The sequence below is a fragment of the Oncorhynchus tshawytscha genome, linkage group LG13, assembly GCF_018296145.1.
Source record: "Oncorhynchus tshawytscha isolate Ot180627B linkage group LG13, Otsh_v2.0, whole genome shotgun sequence".
NCBI lineage: Eukaryota > Metazoa > Chordata > Actinopteri > Salmoniformes > Salmonidae > Oncorhynchus > Oncorhynchus tshawytscha.
This window is the reverse complement of record NC_056441.1, coordinates 53,916,690-53,941,616: the sequence shown is the minus strand read 5'-3', so window position 1 is coordinate 53,941,616 and position 24,927 is coordinate 53,916,690. Positions and strand designations below refer to the sequence as shown.

The window sequence follows — 24,927 nt, the reverse complement described above, 5'->3', positions numbered from 1 at the left end:
CATCATAAGAACATTTTGTTTTGCGTATTTACGCTCTCATGGGACCTATAGCCAAATGCGTAAAACGAAAAATACGGAACACTAAAGTCGGAAAAATTACGAAAAATACTTCTCATTGATTTTGTTGCAGAGCATGCGGCGCGGAAGCATGGTATTATGCAGTGCTTGTCTTGGGCCGGAACTGTCCGGCATTTCTAATTTTAGGGGTTGAGTTCCGGCTCTTCTATAAAAACAAAGTAGCCTATCGCTGACCTAGTCACACACAGTGGCAAAAAAAGGTTGATCAAAGCGGAATGAAGGCGAGATTTTCATTGAATAGCAATGGAGGGTGGACATTCATTTCCTGATTCAGCTTTGTTGAAGTTTATTCGCCACTTGTCCCTGAATCTGTGACTGACTGACTGACTAACTAACTAACTATAGGCTGTTCGAGATAGTGCACATTGAAAATGTGCCAGTCTGAACGGCATGATGCGCTGTTCCATGTTGTCAAATTTGTATTTATTCATTTTCTTTATTTAACTAGGCAAGTCAGTTAAGAATAAACTCTTATTTACAATGACGGCCTAGGAACAGTGCCTTGTTCAGGGGCAGAACGACAGGCTACCTGCCCTCAAATTAGGGTTTGCAAGGTCATGAAAAGTCATGGAAATAATTCATAATTGATTGATCATATTTTTAAATATGACGGCAGGTGGTGGTAGCTCTACATGGGATCAGACAGCAGCTTTCCAGTGTCATGGAAATTTGGCTAAAGGTCACGGAGAAGTCCCGGAAAATGTGTATAAATCGCCAACAAAGAATAATCAGGAGGTCCCTATAGCATAACGTCATTTGTAAATTTCGGTGAACAAATGGACCGACTTAGAAAATGATAGATCCTGCACTTCTTCCATCCCAAGTCAAGCACTAGTAGTATGCAAATGAATATCAGAGACAATTGTTAGGCCTAAGGGAATAGAATGCTAAAACAATCGATGACCAGATGGATGACACGATCGAATACGTGCATAATTGTAATATGCCTGTGTTTGCAGAGGCAGATATTCGACAAGCGTTTAACAAGTATTTAGCATGCGTAATGTCCATGGAAATAGCGTGTCAGAATTGTGATATTTAAAAAAAGTGAAAAGTATTTGGTCGATTTGCATCTAAAAGGTTGTGCCACTTCTTCAACCCTTATGGAACAGCTTTGGGCAAATGTTCTAGCACTTGCCACTCAAATCTCCACACGTGCCCAAATGGTGTAGGAATCGTCGCTTTTGCCGGGGTGTGGCGTGTGTCTCTCACCAGTTGTTTAAACTGGGAGGAGAAAAAGAGGGGAACAACCAGGAGGAGCGGAAAGACGCACTGCGAGAACATTTGGAGTGGTGTTAATCGGTGGCAGAAGGCATAGGGCGCCTATAAATGTGAATTTGCACATTCTGTAGAGGTGTCAAGTGCAACACCATGAGCCTGAGACAGTCCGATTCCCAGGCTTTCTGTCGCGTGCATGTTCACTTAAAGCAGTTTAAGGTGACACTTATGTCGGTTGAGTTAGGTCGCACCTATTCACGAGTAGATTTTGCTTGGTTCAAATGAAAATGGGTAGGCCTTCTCATTTCTGACCCAACTTGTCCTAGCCTACTCAAACTATGCTGGTAATGAAAATTACCTCATTAGAGCAGACAGGAAAAAAAGTTACTTTTGTCCAGATCTATGTAAATTACCTGGACCAGTGCATTGTCGTCACTTCAAATAAAATGTGTATTTGTCACATGCTTTGTAAACAGAAACGTATGTCACTAATCACTTGAGCGGTAGTACTACTTTTACTATAACCAAAAGGAAAAAGGAAATTCAATTTAAAATATGACAATCGAATTTCGTTTTCTTCCAACCCAGTAGGCCTACTGCTGATAATTGCACTAATTAAGATATGCAGATGATATATTTGAACGAATTATTGATTTAAACTAAATAACCATGGTATTAAAAGAAAGATTAACTCCCACACTCATTTTCCCAAGAAAGCCTGTGGCCATTTGTATTTTGGCACGTGTGCATCTGTCTAGGTAGTGCATGGTGGTAAACCAAAAAGCCTCGACACCCCACAACTTGCATGTATTTGTGAATTGAGCCATCACATGCTCCCTTCACACCTTACTCTCAAACGGTTGCATTATCTAGTTGTATTCCAATTGGCGTTAAAGTCATGCATTTCTGTAAAGAAAGTCTATGCAAACGAATTATTGCGACCGCTGGGCGATTTCCTCTCGATGAATTTTTAATTAATGGCCCACTCCATGCGCAATGCTATTTTACAATAGGCTGCAAAGATGCATTGATAATACAATACACTTGGTTAAATTAACCCATTTTCTCTTAGTTTGTGCAAAATCAAAACAGAGATTTCAGGCTTAGTGACTTCACAAATGATGTCCAATCCCTAAAACAAATATAATTGTTAAAGGATTTAAAATATTATCATTATCTAATTGAGATTTAAAGGATTTTAGTCACCTTAAAACCTAACAAATATCCCTAAGAGGATGAGGAGCATTGATCGACCCTAATTAGGTATTGCTAATATTTGTGCTGGAGATCAGCTGCCTTAAACTACAAATTCCCTAGTGCCAAATACTGAAGAGGTTCAGTGTTTGTCAGGTGTTAATCGTCACAATACTTAATGTTTGTCATTTACTAAAGTCCTACTTGAGATGCTCTGGCACATGGCCATTGACTACCTCCAGCCCATTGTCTATACCAGAACTGTAAATAGGAGTTGGTGGAGGCACACTCAGTCAGGCCTATGGCTGAAAAACAGTCGATGTCCTGGAGGAGTATCCTACCAATTTACCACAGCCATATAGCTGTATTGAAATGTACTGCAAACATTTCCATGATGACCTCTTCCACAAAAAAGTCATCTTGGAAAGGTCTTCCAGTTGTTAATGTATTAAATCTCAGATTTGATTTCGATTATATCTGCCAATGTAACAGGTGTCAGCGTGTTGCTAACAGTTGAGCTTCCTCCACTGTCCAACTGCCCCAAACAGGACTCGAACCAGTGATCCTCTGGTTCGAAACACACGTGACATCCGTCCTTGATAACATGTAAACGGATAGAGCCATACAAAAAGTTACCTCATGGATGGCTGACGACATTTCACCAATCTTTTATTTCATGAAACCAAGACTTGACACATTGCATTTATATTTTTGTTCAGTATAGATGTCAGGGTATTAAGAGAAGATTCAACATGTTGCCATGAAAACACCGGATTGATGCTAGTTCACATTACATGTTCGGTTGTACCAAATCACACAAGATGCTAGATTTAAGATTTTTTTATTTGGGACTATGTGAATGGTTCACAAACTGAATCTCACAGAACATTCAACAAGCACATATTAAGACATCAGGATCCCCTTTTCACTTAGTATGCGTGCCACCAGCCCAATTTCACATGGCTTGCCTTGATTTGCTGAAAATGTCTCTCCCACTCATTCCTACAGCGCAAGCTCCAGCCTCTGTTGCACAAAGTCCCGTTGGCGTCAACAGCGCCTGTCCAAGCAAGGACTTCTTGTTGGTGGAGATAAGCTTAGAGTCTCAGAGTGCAACAGGTTTAATAACATTCATATCCTAAACCCTGACAAGCTTTGTCTTAGATATACATAAAAAAAACCCAAGGAAACTGTTTCAACAAAGCTGATCAAACTCCATCATTCCAGAGCACCAGATCCAAGTGCATGGAGTTGCAGATAAGAGCACTGTTCTCTGGTCAGTTCCCCGTATGACCGGCCGGTGGGCAGTAGAAGTGGACGAACTAATGTGGACTGAAACGGTTTAATCAATAATGTCTGTAACCACTCAGCACCATTTTGTGTACGTCAGTGCCAACAGAGGACCAACGAAAGCAGATGGGGGGGCATGCGCCGCCTTCACCTGAGCATCTGAGATCCAGGAAGTGACTTTGCTGATGACAGAGGTACCAGAATGTTATTTTGGACCCTTGCTCCTCTCCAGCTCCCCCCCTCAAGACATGCTTGTGACAGTCAAAAGTTCAGCTGATTGGATGGTCTCTCCTTGTCTCCTCCCCCACGCGTCGAGACGCCCGCCACCCACCCCGCTGAGTGACTGCAGCCCGCCATCCTTTTGGCCGGACACTGTGGAGGGGTGGGCTGCGATTGGTGGGTGCGAGACAGGGCCACTCACTGTTGTTTGGAGCGCCAGAACCGTCCAGCGATGGAGCCCAAGGAGATGGCCTGCTTCTTCGGCTGGGCCAGCTCAGCCAACCTCTGCTCCTCCTCCTGTCCACACACACACACACACACACACACGTATCTACAGTTACATCAGTATCTAACGGACTATAGCTCTAAAGTGCTCGCAAAACAGATGGATAAAAGGGCATCAAGCCATCAGTGACAATGTTTTTCCTACAGAAAATGTAATGTTTCTTGAGAATGAGGACACTTCTCTTGGTTGGTAATGGTAGTGTAGTCGTTAGTCGTCATCCATTGCTCCTGGACATTGGGTTTGTTTGGACTGTACCTGTGCTAGCTGCGCTTGTCTGCGTTTGAAGGCCTCTACGGGGTCATCTTCCAGTGCATAGTTCTCCAGCACAGAACGCACGTCATCCACTCCACTGAGAGCAATGGCTGCCCGGAGAAAAACACGAGTGAATAGCGTGTCTGGGAAGGAACAGGTTGGTCGACATTCACTCCATTGCACACACACTTACTCTTGAGGAAATGAGCTAGGTCGTAGAGTGTTCGGTCTTCTGAGTTGCCGTCCCACTTTGTCAGCGCCATACCGTTGAAAGGCTGCAGGCTGAAGGCTTCCCTCTTACAGTCCACCACTATCACCTTGGAGGTATCCCGGTTCAGACACGACACATCCTACAGGGGAGGGTGGAAAAGAGTTGAGTTACAAGACTCTGAAGAGGAATTCATCTAAAGAATGGAGTTAAAAATGAAATCTATCCCTTTCATTGTTTAAAAAAGGTAATTGTGACGATCGGAGAAATACACAAAATGCCTTGCAATCATCTTAGTTCATCAATAAATGTAATGGTTTGCACACACACACACACACACACACACACACAGCTCAAAAAAATAAAGGGAACACTTAAACAACACAATGTAACTCCAAGTCAATCACACTTCTGTGAAATCAAACTGTCCACTTAGGAAGCAACACTGATTGACAATACATTTCACATCCTGTTGTGCAAATGGAATAGACAACAGGTGGAAATTATAAGCATTTAGCAAGACACCCCCATAAAGGAGTGGTTCTGCAGGTGGTGACCACAGACCACTTCTCAGTTCCTATGCTTCCTGGCTGATGTTTTGGTCACTTTTGAATGCTGGCGGTGCTTTCACTCTAGTGGTAGCATGAGACGGAGTCTACAACCCACACAAGTGGCTCAGGTAGTGCAGCTCATCCAGGATGGCACATCAATGCGAGCTGGGTCTGTCAGCGTAGTGTCCAGAGCAGGGAGGCGCTACCAGGAGACAGGCCAGTACATCAGGAGACGTGGAGGAGGCCGTAGGAGGGCAACAACCCAGCAGCAGGACCGCTACCTCCGCCTTTGTGCAAGGAGGAGCACTGCCAGAGCCCTGCAAAATGACCTCCAGCAGGCCACAAATGTGCCTGGGTCTGCTCAAACGGTCAGAAACAGACTCCATGAGGGTGGTATGAGGGCCCGATGTTCACAGGTGGGGGTTGTGCTTACAGCCAAACACCGTGCAGGACGTTTGGCATTTGCCAGAGAACACCAAGATTGGCAAATTTGCCACTGGCGCCCTGTGCTCTTCACAGATGAAAGCAGGTTCACACTGAGCATGTGACAGGCGTGACAGAATCTGGAGACGCCGTGGAGAACGTTCTGCTGCCTGCAACATCCTCCAGCATGACCGGTTTGGCGGTGGGTCAGTCGCGGGGTGGCATTTCTTTGGGGGGCCGCACAGCCCTCCATGTGCTCGCCAGAGGTAGCCTGACTGCCATTAGGTACTGAGATGAGATCCTCAGACCACTTGTGAGACCATATGCTGGTGCGGTTGGCCCCGGGTTCCTCCTAATGCAAGACAATGCTAGACCTCATGTGGCTGGAGTGTGTCAGCAGTTCCTGCAAGAGGAAGGCATTGATGCTATGGACTGGCCCGCCCGTTCCCCAGACCTGAATCCAATTGAGCACATCATGTCTTGCGCCATCCACCAAACGCCACGTTGCACCACAGACTGTCCAGGTCTGGGAGGAGATCCCTCAGTCCAGGTCTGGGAGGAGATCCCTCAGGAGACCATCCGCCACCTCATCAGGAGCATGCCCAGGCGTTGTAGGGAGGTTATACAGGCACGTGGAGGCCACACAGTACTGAGCCTCATTTTGACTTGTTTTAAGGACATTACATCAATGTTGGATCAGCCTGTAGTGTGGTTTTCCACTTTAATTTTGAGTGTGCATCCAAATCCAGACCTCTATGAGTTGATCAATTTGATTTCCTTTGATAATGTGTGTGATTTTGTTGTCAGCACATTCAACTATGTAAAGAAAAAAGTATTTAATAAGAATATTTCATTCATTCAGATCTAGGATGTGTTATTTTAGTGTTCCCTTTATTTTTTGCAGCATATATATATATATATATACATATACATATATATATACATACATATATATACATACATATATATATATATATACATATATATACATATATATATATATATATACACATACATACATATACATACATACATACACATACATACATATACATACATATACACCCCCCGAGATGCTGCTGACTAGCCTGGCAAAGGGCAAAGCAGGGGACCACTGTGTGTGTGTAGGGGTATAGGAAATAACCAGAACACTCCTCACTCCCAATAAATAGAACTTTCTTTCTGAGACGGGGCCCAATCGAATGCGTGTGTATGTGTGTACATTGACAGATGTGCATTTCTACATTAGCCTAGGTGCAGTAATGAGTTTGAGAGTGATGTATTGATGTCTGTCCTTACAGAGTTGGTCAGCCTATATGATGGCTTATTATTTCAGTTAGATTAAATACAGTACGTGTTTGGCACACGTGTAGTTGAGTTGGCCGTGGGATGCCTACAGTGCTTCAGAAAGTATTCATACCCCTTGACTTACACCACATTGTCTTGCACCCTACATTCTGAAAGCATGAGAGATTCTCACCCATCTAAAAACACAATACCCCATAATGACAAAGTGAAAACATGTTTAGACATTTTTGCAAATGCCTTGAAAATGAAATACAGAAATCTAATTTACAGAAGTATTCACACCCCTTTGCTACGATACTCCAAATTGAGCAAATGCTATTGTTTGTACATGATTTAGAATGAAACATCGGTCTATATGAGGTTCCACAGTTGAAAGTGCATGTCAGAGCAGAAACTACACCATGAAGTCCAAGGAACTGTCTGTAGATATCAGAGAGAGATTTGTGATGAGGCATAAATCTGGGGAACAAGTTCTAGTGTTGAAAGTTTCCAAGAGCACAGTGGTCTCCATCATTGGGGGGAAAAAATAAATAATTTTCTGCAGCAGGTACTGGGAGACTGGTAAGGATAGCGGGAACAATGAATGGAGACAAATGCAGGCAAATTCTTGATGAGGACCTGCTTCAGAATGCAAACAGACAGGGGTGAAGATTTGTTCCAACAGGACAATGACTCTAGGCACACAGCCAAAGTAACGCTGGAATGGCTTTAGAACAAGAATGTGAAAGTCCTCGAGTGGCCCAGACTTGAATCCCATTGAAATTCTGTGGAAAGACTAAGATTGATGTTCACAGCCATTCCCCATTTACCTTAAAAGAGCTTGAGAAAAATCCCCAAATCCAGATGGGTATGCCTATCAGCTTCGCACAAGACTGAAAGCTGTGATCACTGTCAATAAGTGCTTCTTCAAATGATTGACTAAGGGCTGTGAATATTTCTTAACACTTAAAACCTAGCCATGTCATAATTAAGCAATAAGGCTAGAGGGGGTGTGGTATATGGTCAATATACCACAGCTAAGAGCTGTTCTTATGCACGACGCAACGCAGAGTGCCTGGATACAGCCTGAGCCGTGGTATATTGGCCACATTCCACCAACCCCCAAGGTGCCTTATTGCTATTATAAACTGGTTATCAACGTAATTAGAGCAGTAAAGATGAAATGTTGTTTCAAACCAGTGGTATACGGTCTGATATACCACGGCTATCAGCCAATCAGCATTCTGGGCTCAAATCCCCAGTTTATAATAGGTCAATGCCGGAGCAGATTTCAGGAGCAGGACAAGACACCATCTTTTTGACTGACATCTTGGCCATGTTCTGTTATAATCTCCACCCGGCACATCCAGAAGAGGACTGGCCACCCCACATAGCCTGGTTCCTCTCTAGGTTTTTGCCTTTCTAGGGAGTTTTTCCTAGCCACTGTGCTTCTACACCGGCATTGCTTGCGGTTTGGTGTTTTAGGCTGGGTTTCTGTACAGCACTTTGAGATATCAGCTGATGTACAAAGGGCTATATAAATACATTTGATTTATGTGATAGGCCCATCTGGCTTATATGATGGTGATAATACAATGACACTGAAGAAGTTTTTTAAAATATGGGAAAAAATGACTAAAGAATTCATTACTACAATAAAAGGATTTAACAAATGAAAGGAAACTTCTTGGCAGTGAAAAAAATACATTTTGAATAAATAGGTGAAACAGGTGATTCTACCAATAAACAGGTGAAAATTCACGTAACGGCGCCACCACCCGTAACGGCGCCACCACCCGTAACGGCGCCAGGTGAAGTGCTAATGAATACTTATGTCAATTAGACATCTGTATTCCATTTTCAATAAATATCTAAAAACATGTTTTCACTTTGTCATTATGGGGTATTGTGTGTAGAAATCATTTTGAACTCAGGCTGTAAAACATTTGGAATAAGTCGAGGGGTATGAACACTTTCTAAAGGCACGGTAAGGGCTTCGGTTTCACAAGGCAGCAGTGTGCTCCTAACAAAGCAACAGGCTGCGAGCCGGAGTAGGAATGTGTCCAACCCACACACACCCCCCCTCATAGGGTTACATACACACAAGTCTGGTGAGCAGGTAAACAAACACAGTGCACTAGTATGACTACTTCAAATCTGACACTCCCATGGAGAATGAAACGACTTCAACTGAAAAGAAACACTGATCTCTGAAACTCAACATTTGGTGGAGCACTCGGTCTTGTTCAACTCCACCCAGTCGGTTCACCTGTGGCAGACGGTCGTGCCCTCCACTAACTGCCCTATGTCTTCGGGGGGGGTCAAAGCTAGGCCACATCTCACCCCTCAAATTTGGACTTGTCGTCAACATCAATGGCTGATTCTACCACAGCCTGGTTCTAATCACAGTTAATTAGACAGACCAGACAATAATGTGTCGTCAGATCGGACCGCTCATTTTATTGACACCTCGCATCTGTGGCTCCACATTGTTTAAAAATAGTTGGGGGAGGGGCAACACCATCGACATTCACCATTGGACAGACGCCTGAGGTCTCGGGGGACTCGGCTCTATTCAGACCTCCCTTTCTCTCGCTCCCTCACTCCCTTTCTGCCTCCCGGTTGCTTTTCAGCGGGCCAGATGGAAGGCGAGGGAGGGGAGACAGGAGGGGAGGGGGGTGAAGAGAGAGAGACAGAGATGGGCAGAAAGTCACCAACGGAAGGGGAGGAGGACAGGAGACACGTGAATTCAGGCGAGTGCACAGAAGGAGAGGAAGATCCTGTATGTAACGTTAGACTCAGGATGACTAATCACCAAATAAACACATTCAAGCTCTGTATAGCAGGGGGTAGCAGGTTACCCTCATCAACTATTCATGTTTCCCAATGAATATGAGTTTTAGTAGTGAGCGATTAACATGGAAAGAACTGACCTCCATGAATAATACACAGCCATGCATCTTCACCGAGAAGGTATACCTACCTACACCCCGCTACGCCGGGACCATAACCACACATTTACTACCAGGCCAAATTAGTGTCCCATGCATTAGAAAAGCACTCCATTGAAACATGGTGATGTAGGCTAGGCATGTTAGTTACGGTCAGCTCTGATAGAGCTTGTAATATACAGCCATTTAAGATGCCAGGCGACATGATTAAAGCAACAGTATCCAGCTTATACATTATTGCCTTATAGGTTCTCTCGAATGACAAGTTAGTTTATCAGAGTTGACACTATTGTACTCCAGTCATGCATGTAGACGGACTCCGGCTGTTGGAGAGGGGGGCATAAGGTTAATGAGGCTCAGAAGGGGGGTACGGCACCATTGGGTCAGTGGAGAGGGGCGCACCAGGGGTTCTGGGCTGGGGGCTTGGCCCAGGAGGAGCGGGGTTGAAAAGGAGCACACTAACTTCTGAGTCTTAAAACACACACAGAGACAGAGAGACAGAGAGACAGAGAGACAGAGAGACAGAGAGACAGAGAGACAGAGAGACAGAGAGACAGAGAGACAGAGAGACAGAGAGACCGAGAGAGAGAGAGAGAGAGAGAGAATACACAGGTATATCCAAAATAAATGACAAACAGGGCATTTGTCTAAATAATTTTATGGCTTTTACACAACATGACATGTCTGTTTTAAATTCAGAAACATGGAGGACATTCAATTCACGGAATTCTGTGTTATTGGAGGCTTCTGTAGTGAACATAAAAACAACAGTACACACACACACACACAGTGGCGGAAGGTCAGCCTGACAACTTGTTTACCTTGACGTGATGTCCCTCCATGTAACGCGTGGAGTCTCTGAAGAGGCGGTACATGACAAAGCCCTGGGGGTCGATGCTGTCAATCAGAGGGTACGCCGTCTGGTGAGAGAGAACCCACATCACAACATCACACAGCGTTGACACGCGAGATGCTTCTGCATATGCATGACGGCCATCGGTTACATGGCTAGAGTTGGGCTGAGGGTAGTGACAGACCTAGGATGGTGTCGTCAGGTTCTAGTTCCCTGGCTGCTGCTCATAAAAATCGCACTTCAAAATCTAAAAGAGACAGCTTCTCTTAGAACTACATGGCTTACTCAGCACTACCGCAGTGGGCAGGGGGAGAATACATGGGCCAATGTGAAGCCCAGGAAACCTTGATGGGTTAATGATCCATACTCCGTAGGGCAATCTGCAGCTAGCGGAGGTACAGACAAGGCTTCAGTTTGACTTGGCACAGTCACTGCTGCAGGTCACCACAACACTAAGGCTGACCTTCACCCAGAGAAAACAAAACAGTCCCTAAACAAGGAACCAATTAGACCCTGAGCGGAGCATGGCTCATTTGCATAGAAAATGTTGGCATAAATAAAAGGGGTATTTGCAGCCCAAAAGGCATACCGTTCTGAGCCCGCTTGTTGGCCAAGACTTATGTAATGAGACATATTGTTGCCAAAACAAACAAAAAAAACAGTCAGTCAAACGCAACAACACTAGGGATGTTGTTTGAGATCAAGAATCGTCAACAGTGCTAGTTTGGAGTGACAAAACACATTTTTGTTTCGGGGGTGGGTCATTGTCCATTAGAACAAAAGGTCTACAGGGGAGACCTGTAGGGGGAGGTGACAGGTGCAGTGTGCGTTCACAAACGAGCTAAGCTACACCAGGCGGTAAGAGCAGCCCTGATTGGCTGTGGCAGAGGGAGGCTGCCGCAGATGAATGTTAGGTAAGTGAGGCAGGCAGGTCTGTGCCTTAACCAATCCAAAATGCTTCATGTGGCATGTGACTTATTTCAGCAGTTAATGTGTTATGTTGCAACACCTATAGATTTGCAATGTTGATTGCCACAAGAGGTACAGAAAGATGAGTGGGGATTTATGGAAAATTCCATCTCAAAGAAGAGCATTTGTAAAACGTAGGACTGCAAAGTTGTACTTGAAACCATCACGGTACAATAATGGCGTGACAAGATCTTGCAAGTAATCATTGGCCCACGCCAGAAAAGCATTCAGTCATGTCACTCACCATGCCTGTTTCAGCAGTGAAGATGACTATCTCGTAGAGAGGGGCTAGCTGCTGGAACAGGTAGTCGATGCCTGGCCTCTTCTTGAAGCGCCAGCCTGTAGCCAGCTGTGGGGAGGACCGGAGAACAAACCAGTTTGCCTCACCTGCTTAAAGACATACTAACAACTCCCAACAGCAATGGGATACATTCCTTATGGATAGAACACTCACTGAAAGCTATCCACAAAAATAGTCAGTGAATAATCCATTTCAAATCAGTTTATTATATTTAGGGTAACATTTTTATTTTTTCGACAGACACTATCGAATCCACATAAATGCACACAACCAGTGAATGATTCATTAGTCTGTCAGGTTATAAAGTGGTATATTTACAGGCATACATTTAGCTTTTTCGACAGCCTAAACGGAGCAGTTTATGGCAGATGAAGCCTTTGGACGACCTCCTGGGTGCAGGCCTGTGTTAACACAAAAAGCCACTGGTCTTTTCTTCAGAAATCAAAGGCTCTGCGTGCAGGGCCGCCAGGCGGCTGTCTGCTGAGGGCAGCAGGTGTCGGGTTACGGTCGTGCCCCACCTGTCTGGCACTCGTAGGGGGAGCGGGCATGGAGACCACTCAGGTAAGGGGGAGTAGGGAGGGTCTCAGGTAGAGGGCCAGGTGGAAGGTGGTGTTAGAGTAAGGGTTGGGACAGGCTCTGAGGGGGCCAGGTGGAAGCCACAGGTAATGTGTGAGAAGGGGTGGGGGGTCTTTACAGATAGTGGAGGTAGACAGGTGGTGGGCCCCCAGCGACCCACACACACAGTGGAACGGGGGGGGTGCCAGGATGTAAGGTGGTGGGTGAGGTGGTGTTGGGGAGGAAAGGGGTGGTACGTACCGACCACTCGGGGTGCAGCAGGACGTCTGTGAGCTCCAGGACCAGGGTGTAAGGAGGCTGGTAGTAGGGCTCCCTCAGGGGGTCAGGAAGCAGCTTGGGGCTCGTGGGCTCAATGATCATCTGGGGACACAGACATGACATCACACAACTATACAATAACAATGCTGCGGTGAGAAGAGCAAGAGGCACATCAGAACTATGTGGGTCAATTGACAACAGCCAAGCTCTATTACATTTTTATTTTATTTTTTAAAATTATGCCATTTGTATTTTGTGGTGAACGAGGCCTATCCCTTTAACACTTCAGCTCATTCATTAGATGTTTTTCCTCTCCCGGCTCGCCGTAGTAAAATTGGAGGAGATTGTATTTGGGTGCTTATGTGGGAATGCAGGAACATTAGAGATTCCTTAGTTTGTTTGCTGGCCTCATCACCGCAAACCCCATAAAGCCATAATCCTGTAAGAACCAGCTGCAAGAGGGAAATGGGACGCGTGGAAGAGAGAACTGACAAGTTCAGGAGACCCAAGGGCAGGGAGGACGAGGGGGGGAGGTGTGTTGTCGAGATACAGGGAGGAAAGGGTGTGCGCGCATGTGTATCCACACACACACGGAGACAGGGGGCTGTTCACGCTCCATTGAAGAGATCAAAGACCTACGAGGGAGATGGATGTGTGTGTGTGTGTGTATGTGTGGAGAGGGGTCTAACGGAACAGCAGCTGCAGGCTAATGCAGAGGCGCCTTCCTGCTCGAAGCGGTGTGGCTGCACCTGCCTCAGTAAAGACAGACAGATAAGAGACCTAACATGGCTCTCAGTCTCACCAAGTATAAATATCCCAAACCAGCGGTTAAACCCATGAGTTTAATGGACAAGGACATTCTATTCTACCTCCCTGAAACAAACACCCCCAGGCCTCGGAGGAAAAGGCTGACTAGAGTGGAACAATCCATTGATCAGGCTACATTGAACAGTGGGAGTGTCAGAAACCGTTTCTTCTGTTTTGTGTTTATTTATCATCACCCACCTGTCTGTAGTCTTGGAAATACTTGAACGTCCTTCTCAACTGTTGGATAACCGGGGTGTCTGTAAGAGAGATAAAATGTCAGCTGTAAACATTGGAGTGAGCATCATTTCTCAACACACCATACTCAAGACGGAACACTTAGTGTACGTGGACCAAAACTCCCCTTGGGCTATTATTTTGAAAATTTTCTACATTGTAGAATAATAATGAAGACATCCAAACTATGAAATAACATATAGTACACAAAAAAAGTTTAATCAAAATATGTTATATTTGAGATTCTTCAAAGTAGCCAACCTTTGCCTTGATGACAGCTTGGCATTTCTCAACCAGCTTCACGAGGTATGCTTTTCCAACAGTCTTGAAGATGTTCCCACATATGCTGAGCACTTGTTGGCTGCTTTTCCTTCACTCTGCGGTCCAACTCTTCCCAAGCCATCTCAATTGGGTTGAGGTCTGTGATTATTATTTGACCATGCTGGTCATCTATGAACATTTGAACATCTTGGCCATGTTCTGTTATAATCTCCACCCGGCACAGCCAGAAGAGGACTGGCCACCCCACATAGCCTGGTTCATCTCTAGGTTTTGGCCTTTCTAGGGAGTTTTTCCTAGCCACCGTGCTTCTACACCTGCGTTGCTTGCTATTTGGGGTTTTAGGCTGGGTTTCTGTACAGCACTTTGAGATATCAGCTGATGTACAAAGGGCTATATAAATAAATTAGATTTGAGGTCAGGTGATTGTGGAGGCCAGGTCATCTGATGTAGCACTCCATCACTCTCCTTCTTGGTCAAATAGCCCTTACACAGCCTGGAGGTGTGTTGGGTCATTGTCCTGATAGTCCCACTAAGCACAGTGGGATGGCGTATCGCTGCAGAATGCTGTGGTAGCCATGCTGGTTAAGTGTGCCTTGAATTCTAAATAAATCACTGACAGCGTCACAAGCAAAGCACCCCACAACTCCTCCATGCTTCAGGGTGGGAACCACACATGCGGAGATCATCCGTTCACCTACTCTTTATCGCACAAAGATACAGAGGTTCGAGCCAAAAATCTCAAATTTGGAGTCATCAGACCAAAGGACAGATTTCAACCGTTCTAATGTCCATTGCATGCGTTTCTTGGCCCAAGCAGGTCTCTTCTTATTGGGGTCCTTTAGTAGTGGTTTCTTTTCGGCAATTCAACCTCAAAGGCCTGATTCACATAGTCTCCTCTGAACAGTTGATGTTGAGATGCGTCTGTTACTTGAACAATGTAAAGCATTTATTTGGGCTGCAATTTCTGGAGGCTTGTGACTAATGAACTTATCCTCTGCAGCAGAGGTAACTCTGGGTCTTCCTATCCTGTGGCAGTCCTCATGTTTCATCTTTGCGCTTGATGGTTGTTGCAACTGCACTTGAAGAAACTTTCAAAGTTCTTGAAATGTTCCTTATTGACTGACCTTCATGTCTTAAAGTAATGGACTCATTTATCTTGCTTATTTGAGCTGCTCGTGCCATGATATGGACTTGGTCTTTTACCAAACAGGGCCATCTTATGTATACCACCCTACCATGTCACAACACAACTGATTGGCTATAACGCATTAAGGAGAGTCCACAAATTAACCTTTAAGAAGGCACACCTGTTAATTGAAATGCATTCCATTTGACTACCTCATGAATCTGGTTGAGAGAATGCCAAGAGAGTGCAAAGCTGTCAAGGCAAAGAGGGGCTACTTTGAAGAATCTCAAATATATTTGGATTTGTTTAACACTTTTTGGGTTACTACAAGATTCTGTGTGTGTCATTTCATAGTTTTGATGTCTTCACTATATACACAATGTAGAAAATAGTAAAAAACGAAACAAAAAAAAACAACCCTGGAATGAGTAGGTGTGTCCAAACTCTTGACTGACTCAAGTCAACTCTGGTGGTGGTAGAATGTACACAGCTGCAGTCCTAACAAATGACAATTTAAAAAAAAAAAGGGGCAATCAGCAGTTGCTACATACAAAAAACAAAAATAAAACGCAACATGTAAAGTGTTGGTTCCATGTTTCAAGAGCTGAAAATAAAAGATCCCAGAAATGTTCCATATGCACAAAAATCTTCTCTCAAACGTTGTGCCCAAATTTGTTTACATCCCTGTCAACAGGAGAAATGCCAAGCTAATCCATTTACCTGACTAGTGTGGCATATCAGAAAATGTCTAACACGACATAGTATTAACCATGTTGAGGCTAATTTGAATAGCATGAATGGTTAGTCCTTGCATCCATAGCTGAATTTGAGTGGTTACATTTCTCCAGCCCCATCCCTTAGCAGACTCCCTGGTTTGTTAAAAAGCTGTTTCTCTATGGCTGATTTCCACTTTAAGACTGCAGCATTGGTCCCAACAAATAACATCTCAGTAAATTCATGGCAAATGCTACCACTCAGCTAAAGCATGCAGCCAGGTGACTCTGGTATGTGAAGTCATTTGGGACAGAGAGGGAGTGAGAAACCTGGAGTAGGTCTCTATGAGCCTATAGTGTCCGGCCTACCTGCAGCCAGTGTGTTTAACCAGGCAGGCCCCTCTGGGTCCCCCAGCCCAGTAACAGCAGGCCTGGGAGTGGGTGACCTGGTTAATTATTGACTGAAAGGCCAGAAAAGTAGGCTTTAACAAGCAGCAACACTCTGGTCAGGCAGCCTCATCCAAACCTTGTTTGCCAGTGTAATAGAGGCATGCCTTAATAGCCAGTGGAAAGGCTATGTTGCTCTCGGGAGAGATGTCAATTTAAACAGGGGAGAAGTAGGAAGGGAACAAGGGAGGAAAGGAGGAAGAGCGAGAAAGATCGATGGCCGGGCCTCCGGACACAACAAAGGCCTCCTTTAATCCTCGACTGGGGTGGCATATGCTCCGCTAGTTTGCTTAAGGCCATTATTACTCAATTGTCTTTCTTCTCCCCATTTTCTTTTTTTGGGCAGGGGTGGGGGGGGTGCTCTTGCTTTTGGCTCGCGCTGTCAATCGCTTCTTTCTTGGGCCGTGACAAACGGTCGTCCGGCCTCGCTCTTTGCAGTGGGGGTAAGGGGGGGGGCAAGAGGCCACTCTGTTAGAATACCCAACTTAGGGACACAGGCTGTTGGTTGGGTCAGTATGTACAGGAGGCAGGCTGGGTTGGTTAGTTTGTTTGGAGCCCTGGTGGTCTTTATCCTCCTTGGGCCTTTACGTCTCTGTCAGAGCGAGCAAACATGGAGGTCATACAGAACCGCCCCTCAACTCACAGCCAAACACGCCCTGAGGATTCTAGCTGTGGGATACTGAGACACAGAGGGTGAATCGATCTGATAAAATGGACAGGAAGAGATGACGTCTTCCAAGTCATGAAATGACTCTGAAAAGTACAAGTCAGTGATTTAAGCCTAATAATAGTGCTTGAAGATTAAAGCAATAAATTTTTTCCCCTCCCCCTAAACATCTGGTGTGTGTACCGATTGATTGCATCAAGACAGTTTCTTAGATCCACAGTACACATTTGGAGAAAGCAACACCTTCCAACCTCGGTGAGTATTTTGAAAGCAGTCCTGCATGTCACACACCACAGTGTGGCCTCAACAGGGTGCTTTTTGGGGAGCTCATCACAGTCACAGCATCCAACGCTACTCAGCAAAATGCCGGTGCTCTGAATACCATCACTTGGCATGGCGACACGGGTCTCATAAGCATGTCTGTTTGCAGGCCAGACCTCAACGCCCCGGGTCCCTGAGGACCCATCCAGTGGAGGCATCCAGGCTGCCCCCCCCCCCCAATCCCCTTCACTTGCATTCTACAAATTGGGTTGGAGGGACACGTGGGCAGTGGGCTGGAATGCTCCCTCTACACTCCTCCAGGGGCTCCTCCTCAGGCCTTCATTAGGGGTATTGAACGCTGTGGGTGCATTTGGGCTGGCCAATAACAGCAGCTGTAGCAGCACTCTGGGCACTAAGGTAATAAAGAGACGCAGCAACGTTCCCAGATAGACAGACGTAGTGGTCTTTGGGGAGCGTGACATCGTGAGGAATTAAGTAATTATTTGTATAACATTGTTACGCGTTTAAAGAGGAGACTTCCCTATGTCCTATCGGATTTTTAGAAAGGGCCGCAGCTGTCCCAGGCATTAGCATAGCTTTGAAGCAGGGAGGGAGGCACCTCGCGACTCAGTACCCCTGCTTTGCCCTCCTGTCATTTCAATAGCATAGCCAGTCCTATCAAAATGCTACACATTCCCTCTCAGCTCCACACTGGCCAAACGTGCACTCAGAGAATGAAAATACCAGACAGACATCTAGGACTACTAATCTATTGGGGCAACCAATGGGTTGTAACAACTTAAAAATTTACAAAAATGGAGAGAAACACAATGTAATTTCTATTTTCCTTTGTGTCGGTCTTGTCATGAGACCCTTTCCACCAGGTTGTCAGCCTGGCAGTTTATAGGGATGACTGAGGGGCATATGGAGGGGTACAGGGTGGTAGTCACACACAAAGGGGGGTGGTTGGCATTGCCTGTGCATTGGGTGTGGGATCCCTGCAAGGTGGCATTTCTCAGTGGGTTTGATCGCTCATACAACCCCATTCCTCCCCGCAATCCTAGGCTGACAGCAGAAAAGGCAAGTTAGAGGGGAGGGGGCCTCATCTGAACCACTGTCAATGAATGGGTGGAGGGTGTTGTGAACGTGGTATGGATATGTTGGGTATAAGATTGGGCTGTTTGCTTGACCTCTAACACAAGCTCGCTCATTTTATAGACAAATCTAAGGGAACTGTAAACAAGGCTAAGACTTCAAGTTAACCACCAACAGCTGTCTGAGCTTTGTTATTCCATGTTTATGTAGCCTTTACTTCAGCTATAAAACACAACTGATGTAATGTGAGATCCTTTTATAGCCCAGGAGCAGATGTTGGAACACAGGTGTGCCAAAAGCCTCAGACACCAAAATAAAAACACTGATCTCAAAGCTACCTAAACTTTGAGAAAAGAAAACCTCTCCAAAACACCTTTTGGATTAGACTGAATACCACAGGTGGCGTCAGTCATTGGGGAAACAACTCACCATTGTCAAACTGATCTGGAATCTGAAAGAGAAGACCGAAGGAGGAAAGTGAGAAACGGTCCACTTCACATACACACACACTTGCGTGATTGCCAGGTATGTGTCAATCAGATGGTACTGTTGGCAGAAAAACTCTTGACATGATTTACAATATATGGCAAATGCACAAGGTAAATAACATGACATTTTGTGGTTGTGTTGACGTTCAAACGTCAGTGTCAGACAATTCGGCGGGGTCCAAACAGCCATAACACCTCTCAAATACTACAAAATATTCCTTTATTGAAGTTGATAGCCATCCAGGCTAGTTAGCATTTAATCTCTCCTATGCATCTAAACCAGGGGTAGGCTATAGATTCAGACACAGGTTGATTTTTGTCAGCAAAAAATGGCCAGGGGGTCAGAAAATACATTTGTACACTCAAGCCCAAAATGAGATTTTGTATCTGTAAATAACAATTTCATACCTTGATCACATTGAGACAAGATCATAACTTTTTTTTGTGGGGATACTTGGGAACAGTTTTCCTAAAATAAACTAGTTTTTAGTTGAATTCCTGCTGATTTGACAGGCCCCAATCACTTGTGGACCGGTTTTGGCCCAGGGACAGACTGATCTAAACTGAACAGAAAATCTGTACCAATGCTTCACAAAGTCTTAACAGTTCTTAGACAGGGACTAAGGTACCAAAGTTTAAAAAAAATATATTTAAAAAAAAAAAGCAATTTTCTCCTTGAGAGCACAGACACCAAGACCGTCCAAACCACTTATGTTCTACTCTCCACCTGGACAGCCCAGCATCTGTGTGTAGTGTGTAATAATATCCAGTATATTGAACCGGGGCGCTGTTGCATGTCTCTGTGCGTTATGTGCAGTCATGCCAATGTGTAGCCCTCCCCCTGGCCCCTCCCTCGTGGTGACACTTTCAGCAGTGCTCCACACAAGCCCACCAATTACCAGACAAATTAAATCTCCCAGCTGATGAATATTCAGCTGCATCTGCCACCTGGGGGTCTGCCTGCCTGCCCGGCAAGAGAGAACCAGCCGGGGGGGCCACCACATGCTGCACGCTAGGGCCACCACATGGGAACAGAGGTTGTGGGCTGGAGCTGTTTTATCCCCCTTCAACACCCCTTCCTCCCTAAAAAGGCTGCCCTGAGGGGGTTGCAGTAGTTGGAGACAGACTACACAACTACGCCCCCTGCTGCCTGTGCATGGTTATAAAGGAGTTTCCCTATAATGTACATGATTTAGATAACTGCTTATCTATAACGACTTATTTCCCAATTATATTACATCCGATTAATTTTATAATGTGCCAGGTAAACCTGTATATTAGGGCAAAGGTAAGGTGATGGGCCAATGGGGAGAAAGGTACACAGCCACGATGACTCAGCCTAGTGTGCCCTCTTGTTGCTCAGACTAGACATCTCAGTCAGAGAGAAGCTTAGGAAAGGCAGGCAAATGACTGAGTCGTATCAACTAGAGGTAGACTGATTATGATTTTTCAACGCCGGTACCAATTATTGAAGGACCAAAAAAGCTGATACCGATTAAAATCAGCTGATTTAAAAAAAAAAAAAAAGTTTTTAAAAATGTATTTGTAATAATGACAATTACAACAATACTAAATTTAAATAAGTTACCTTAATATAATACATCAATAAAATAATTTAGCCTCAAGTAGATAATGAAACATGTTCAATTTGGTTTAAATAATGCAAAAACAGTGTTGGAGAAGAACGTAAAAGTGCAATATGTGCTATGTAAGAAAGCTAACGTTTCAGTTTTCCTTGCTCAGAAAACTGGTGGTTCCTTTTAACATGAGTCTTCAATATTCCCAGGTAAGAAGTTTTAGGTTGTAGTTATTATAGGACTATTTCCCTTTATACCATTTGTATTTCATTTACCTTTGACTATTGGATGTTCTTATAGGCACTTTAGTATTGCCAGTGTAACAGTATAGCTTCCGTCCCTCTCATCGCTCCTCCCTGGGCTCGAACCAGCAACACAACGACCACAGCCACCACATCGAAGCAGTGTTACCCATGCAGAGCAAGGGTAACAACCACCAAGGCTCAGAGCGAGTGAAGTTTGAAACGCTATTAGCGTGCGCTAACTAGCCAGCCATTTCACTTCGTCACACCAGCCTCATCTCGGGAGTTGATAGATTTGAAGTCATAAACAGCGCAATGCTTGACGCACAAGGAAGAGCTGCTGGCAAAACGCACGAAAGTGCTGTTTGAATGAATGTTTACACGCCTGCTTCTGCCTACCACCGCTCAGTCAGATACTTAGATACTTGTATGCTCAGTCAGATATGCAAACACAGGACACGCTAGATAATATCTAGTAATATCATCAACCATGTGTAGTTAACTAGTGTTGATTGTTTTATAAGAGAAGTTTAATGCTAGCTAGCAACTTACCTTGGCTTACTGCATTTGCGTAACAGGCAGTCTCCTTGTGGAGTGCAATGAGAGAGGCAGGTCATTATTGCGTTGGACTAGTTAACTGTAAGGTTGCAAGATTGGATCCCTCGAGCTGACAAGGTGAAAATCTGTCTTTCTGCCCCTGAACGAGGCAGTTGGCCAAGGAACGGTGGGTTGTCATTGAAAATAAGAATGTGTTCTTAAACTGACTTGCCTAGGTAAATAAAAGGTGTAAATAAAAGGTGTATAAAAAAAATTAAAAAAGAAAAATCGGCACCCAAAAATACAGATTTCCGAATGTTAAGAATAATTAGGGCCGATTTCAAGTTATCGGCCATTCCGGTCGACCTCTAGTATCAACTCCTGTCAGTAATGTCTAGTACATAGTGTCCAGCTTCTCCACCGTCCTTTCCAAAACCAATAGTGTAACGTACGCTAAAGCTAGTCAGGGTTGGGAGTCAGTTCAGTACATTAGTTGAAATTCATAAACAAATCATTATCAATGAACTGACCTTATTTCCATGCCCTGTCCCCGATTTTATAATTAAATGGGACTAGCCATGAATATCATGCACTCTCAAAGAGCTACCAGTTGGAGTCCGAAGTTTACATACACCTTAGCCAAATACATTTAAACTCAGTTTCACAATTCCAGACATTCAATCCTCATAAAAATTCCCCGTCTTAGGTCAGATAGGATCAACACTTTATTTTCAGAATGTGAAATGTCAGAATAATAGAAATAATTTCTTTCAGCTTTTATTTCTTTCATCACATTCCCAGTGGGTCAGGAGTTTACATACTAATTGAGTGTATTTGGTAGCATTGCCTTTAAAATAGTTTACCTTGGGTCAAATGTTTCTGGTAGCCTTCCACAATAAGTTGGGTGAATTTTGGCCTATTCATCCTGACAGAGCTAGTGTAACTGAGTCAGGTTTGTAGGCCTCCTTGCTTGCACACGCTTCTTCAGTTCTGCCCACAAATATTCTATATGATTGAGGTCAGGGCTTTGTGATGGACACTCCAATACCTTGACTTTGTTGTCCTTAAGGCATTTTGCCACAACTTTGGAAGTATGCTTGGGGTCATTGTCCATTTGGAAGACCCATTTGCAACCAAGCTTTAACTTCCTGACTGATGTCTTGAGATGTTGCTTCAATATATCCACATAATTGTCCTGCCTCATGATGCCATATATTTTGTGACATGTACCAGTCCCTCCTGCAGCAAAGCACCTCCACAACATGATGCTGCTACCCCTATGCTTCAGTTGGGATGTGTTCTTCAGCTTGCAAGCCTCCCGCTTTTCCCTCCAAACATAAAGATGGACATTTTGGCCAAACAGTTCTATTTTTGTTTCATTAGACCAGAGGACATTTCTCCAAAAAGTACGATCTTTGTCCCCCCCCATGTGCAGTTGAAAACTGTTCGGAAATTGCTCCCAAGGATGAACCAGACTTGTGGAGTTCTACCATTTTTCTTTGAGGTCTTGGCTGATCTCCCCATGATGTCAAGCAAAGAGGCACGGAGTTTGAAGGTAGGCCTTGAAATACATCCTCAGATACACCGCCAAATGACGTCAATTAGCCTAACAGAAATTTCAAAGCCTTGACTTTTGGAATTTTCCAAGCTGTTAACTTCTTTGGGACAGGGGGCAGTATTTTCAAGTCCGGATGAAATGCATGCCCAAATTCAACTGCCTGCTACTCATCCCCAGAAGATAAAATATGTAGATTTGGATAGAAAACACACTGAAGTTTCTAAAACTGTTTGAATCATGTCTGAGTATAACATAACTTATTTAGCAGGCGAAACCCAGAGGACAAACCATTCAGATTTTCTTTTTTGAAGTCACTCTTCAATGAGTTTTCATTGGGAATCCAGATTTCTAAGGGACCTTCTTGCAGTTCCTACCGCTTCCACTGGATGTCAGTCTTTAGAAATTGGTAGAGGTTATTCCTTTGTGTCATGAAAAAGTAGCACTGTTCAGAACGAGGGTAACATGAAGTTTACTGTTAGATAGAGGCGCGTGACCAGAAAGCTAGCTACAGTTTGTTTTCCTCCTGTATTGAACACAGATCATACCGTCTTAAATTTGACGTAAAAAAATACCTAAAGTTGTATTACATAAGTAGTTTGAAATGTTTTGGCAAAGTTTACAGGTAACTTGAGATATTTTGTAGTCACGTTGCGCAAGTTGGAACCGGTGTTTCTCTGGATCAAACTCACCAAATAAATTGACATTTTGGATATATAAATCGACGGAATTAATCGAACAAAAGGACCATTTGTGATGTTTATGGGACATATTGAGTGCCAACAAAAGAAGCTTGTCAAAGGTAAGGCATGAATTATATTTTTATTTCTGCATTTTGTGTCGCACCTGCAGGGTTGAAATATGCTTCTCTTTGTTTACTGGGGTGCTATCCTCAGATAATAGCATTGTTTGCTTTCGCCGAAAGTGTGTGATTTCATGAAAGTTCGATTTTTATAGTTAATTTATTTGAATTTGGCTAGAATGTTGCTAGAACATAAATATTCCTTGCCTCTGCTCTGACTAGAGCATGTCTGGCCAATTAAAGCATCTCAAGAACCACTTCTAACACAGAGCAGTGAATTAACTCAGAAAAGACTTGGGTTTGCCAAATTGGACTTTCAGAGGAGGTTGACATTGTACGAGATTGTGCGAGTGCTCATTTAGGGGCAATTCACACCTCGTTACAACACTGAGGCAGAGGCCCAGGAGACTGGGAGCAGGCCATGTTCCCGAAACAGCAACAGGATGGTCATAGGAACTCACAAAACATCAGGAAGTAGACACTCAAAGCTCTGAGAGATGAAAATAGTTCAAATCAAATGTTATTGGTCACATGTGCCGAATACAGCAGGTGAAGACCTTACCGTGAAATGCTTACTTACACACCCTTAAGCAACAATGCAGTTCAAGAAAAAACTACTAGAGTGTACAATATGAGACCATAGACACTCACAGCAACAAACTGGTAAGGAGCATTATAAGAAATGGTGCTTGAGCTAGTGAAAGGAATGAGAATTGGTCGTCATCAATGTTCCCTCTAAGCTGCTTGCAGCTCCCCAGGACTGCCTGTGCAGAGAAGCACGTGATTGAACTTCACTCATTGTCATACATGAATCTGGGTCATTCTTTATTTACAGCATGAGCGGTCGTGAGTAGATGTACTTGTTTTGAGACCAAAGCGAAAGCTGCATGTTGCCAAGTACGCACATTTGTTCATATCCTTCACTAGTTAGTGAGTTAATAGCCAAGTTATAGATAATTGGTAGTCAGCAATGGGGAAGTGATAGCTTCCTACAAGAGCGCAAAACCTGTGCATTTCTAGAGATCTTTGAAAAGGGAGTCAGGTAAAGAGATTGTATTTTGAGACAGGCTTGAATAATAAGTTAGCATAAATTCTGTGATTCTCTGTAATAAATGGTATAGGAATAATAATGCATTTCATTTTGTCGTGGTTTCTTGAATCAAACATTTTGAGTCACCTTGTC

General features: G+C 44.2%; 1 protein-coding gene across 1 annotated transcript in view; it reads right to left on the bottom strand.

The window, feature by feature from the left end:
- Positions 1-3,142: 3,142 nt before the first annotated feature.
- timm50 (translocase of inner mitochondrial membrane 50 homolog (S. cerevisiae)) overlaps positions 3,143-24,927 on the bottom strand; it is a 28,202-nt gene continuing 6,417 nt past the window's right edge. Inside the window, exons 4-11 of the mRNA XM_024442215.2 lie at positions 18,973-18,994; positions 13,917-13,975; positions 12,894-13,013; positions 12,021-12,125; positions 10,776-10,874; positions 4,728-4,884; positions 4,538-4,644; positions 3,143-4,293 (exon numbers count right to left, since the gene is read on the bottom strand). Coding sequence (XP_024297983.1) covers positions 4,195-4,293; positions 4,538-4,644; positions 4,728-4,884; positions 10,776-10,874; positions 12,021-12,125; positions 12,894-13,013; positions 13,917-13,975; positions 18,973-18,994 — 768 coding nt within the window. The 3' untranslated portion in view covers positions 3,143-4,194. The remainder of the gene's footprint in view (positions 4,294-4,537; positions 4,645-4,727; positions 4,885-10,775; positions 10,875-12,020; positions 12,126-12,893; positions 13,014-13,916; positions 13,976-18,972; positions 18,995-24,927) is intronic.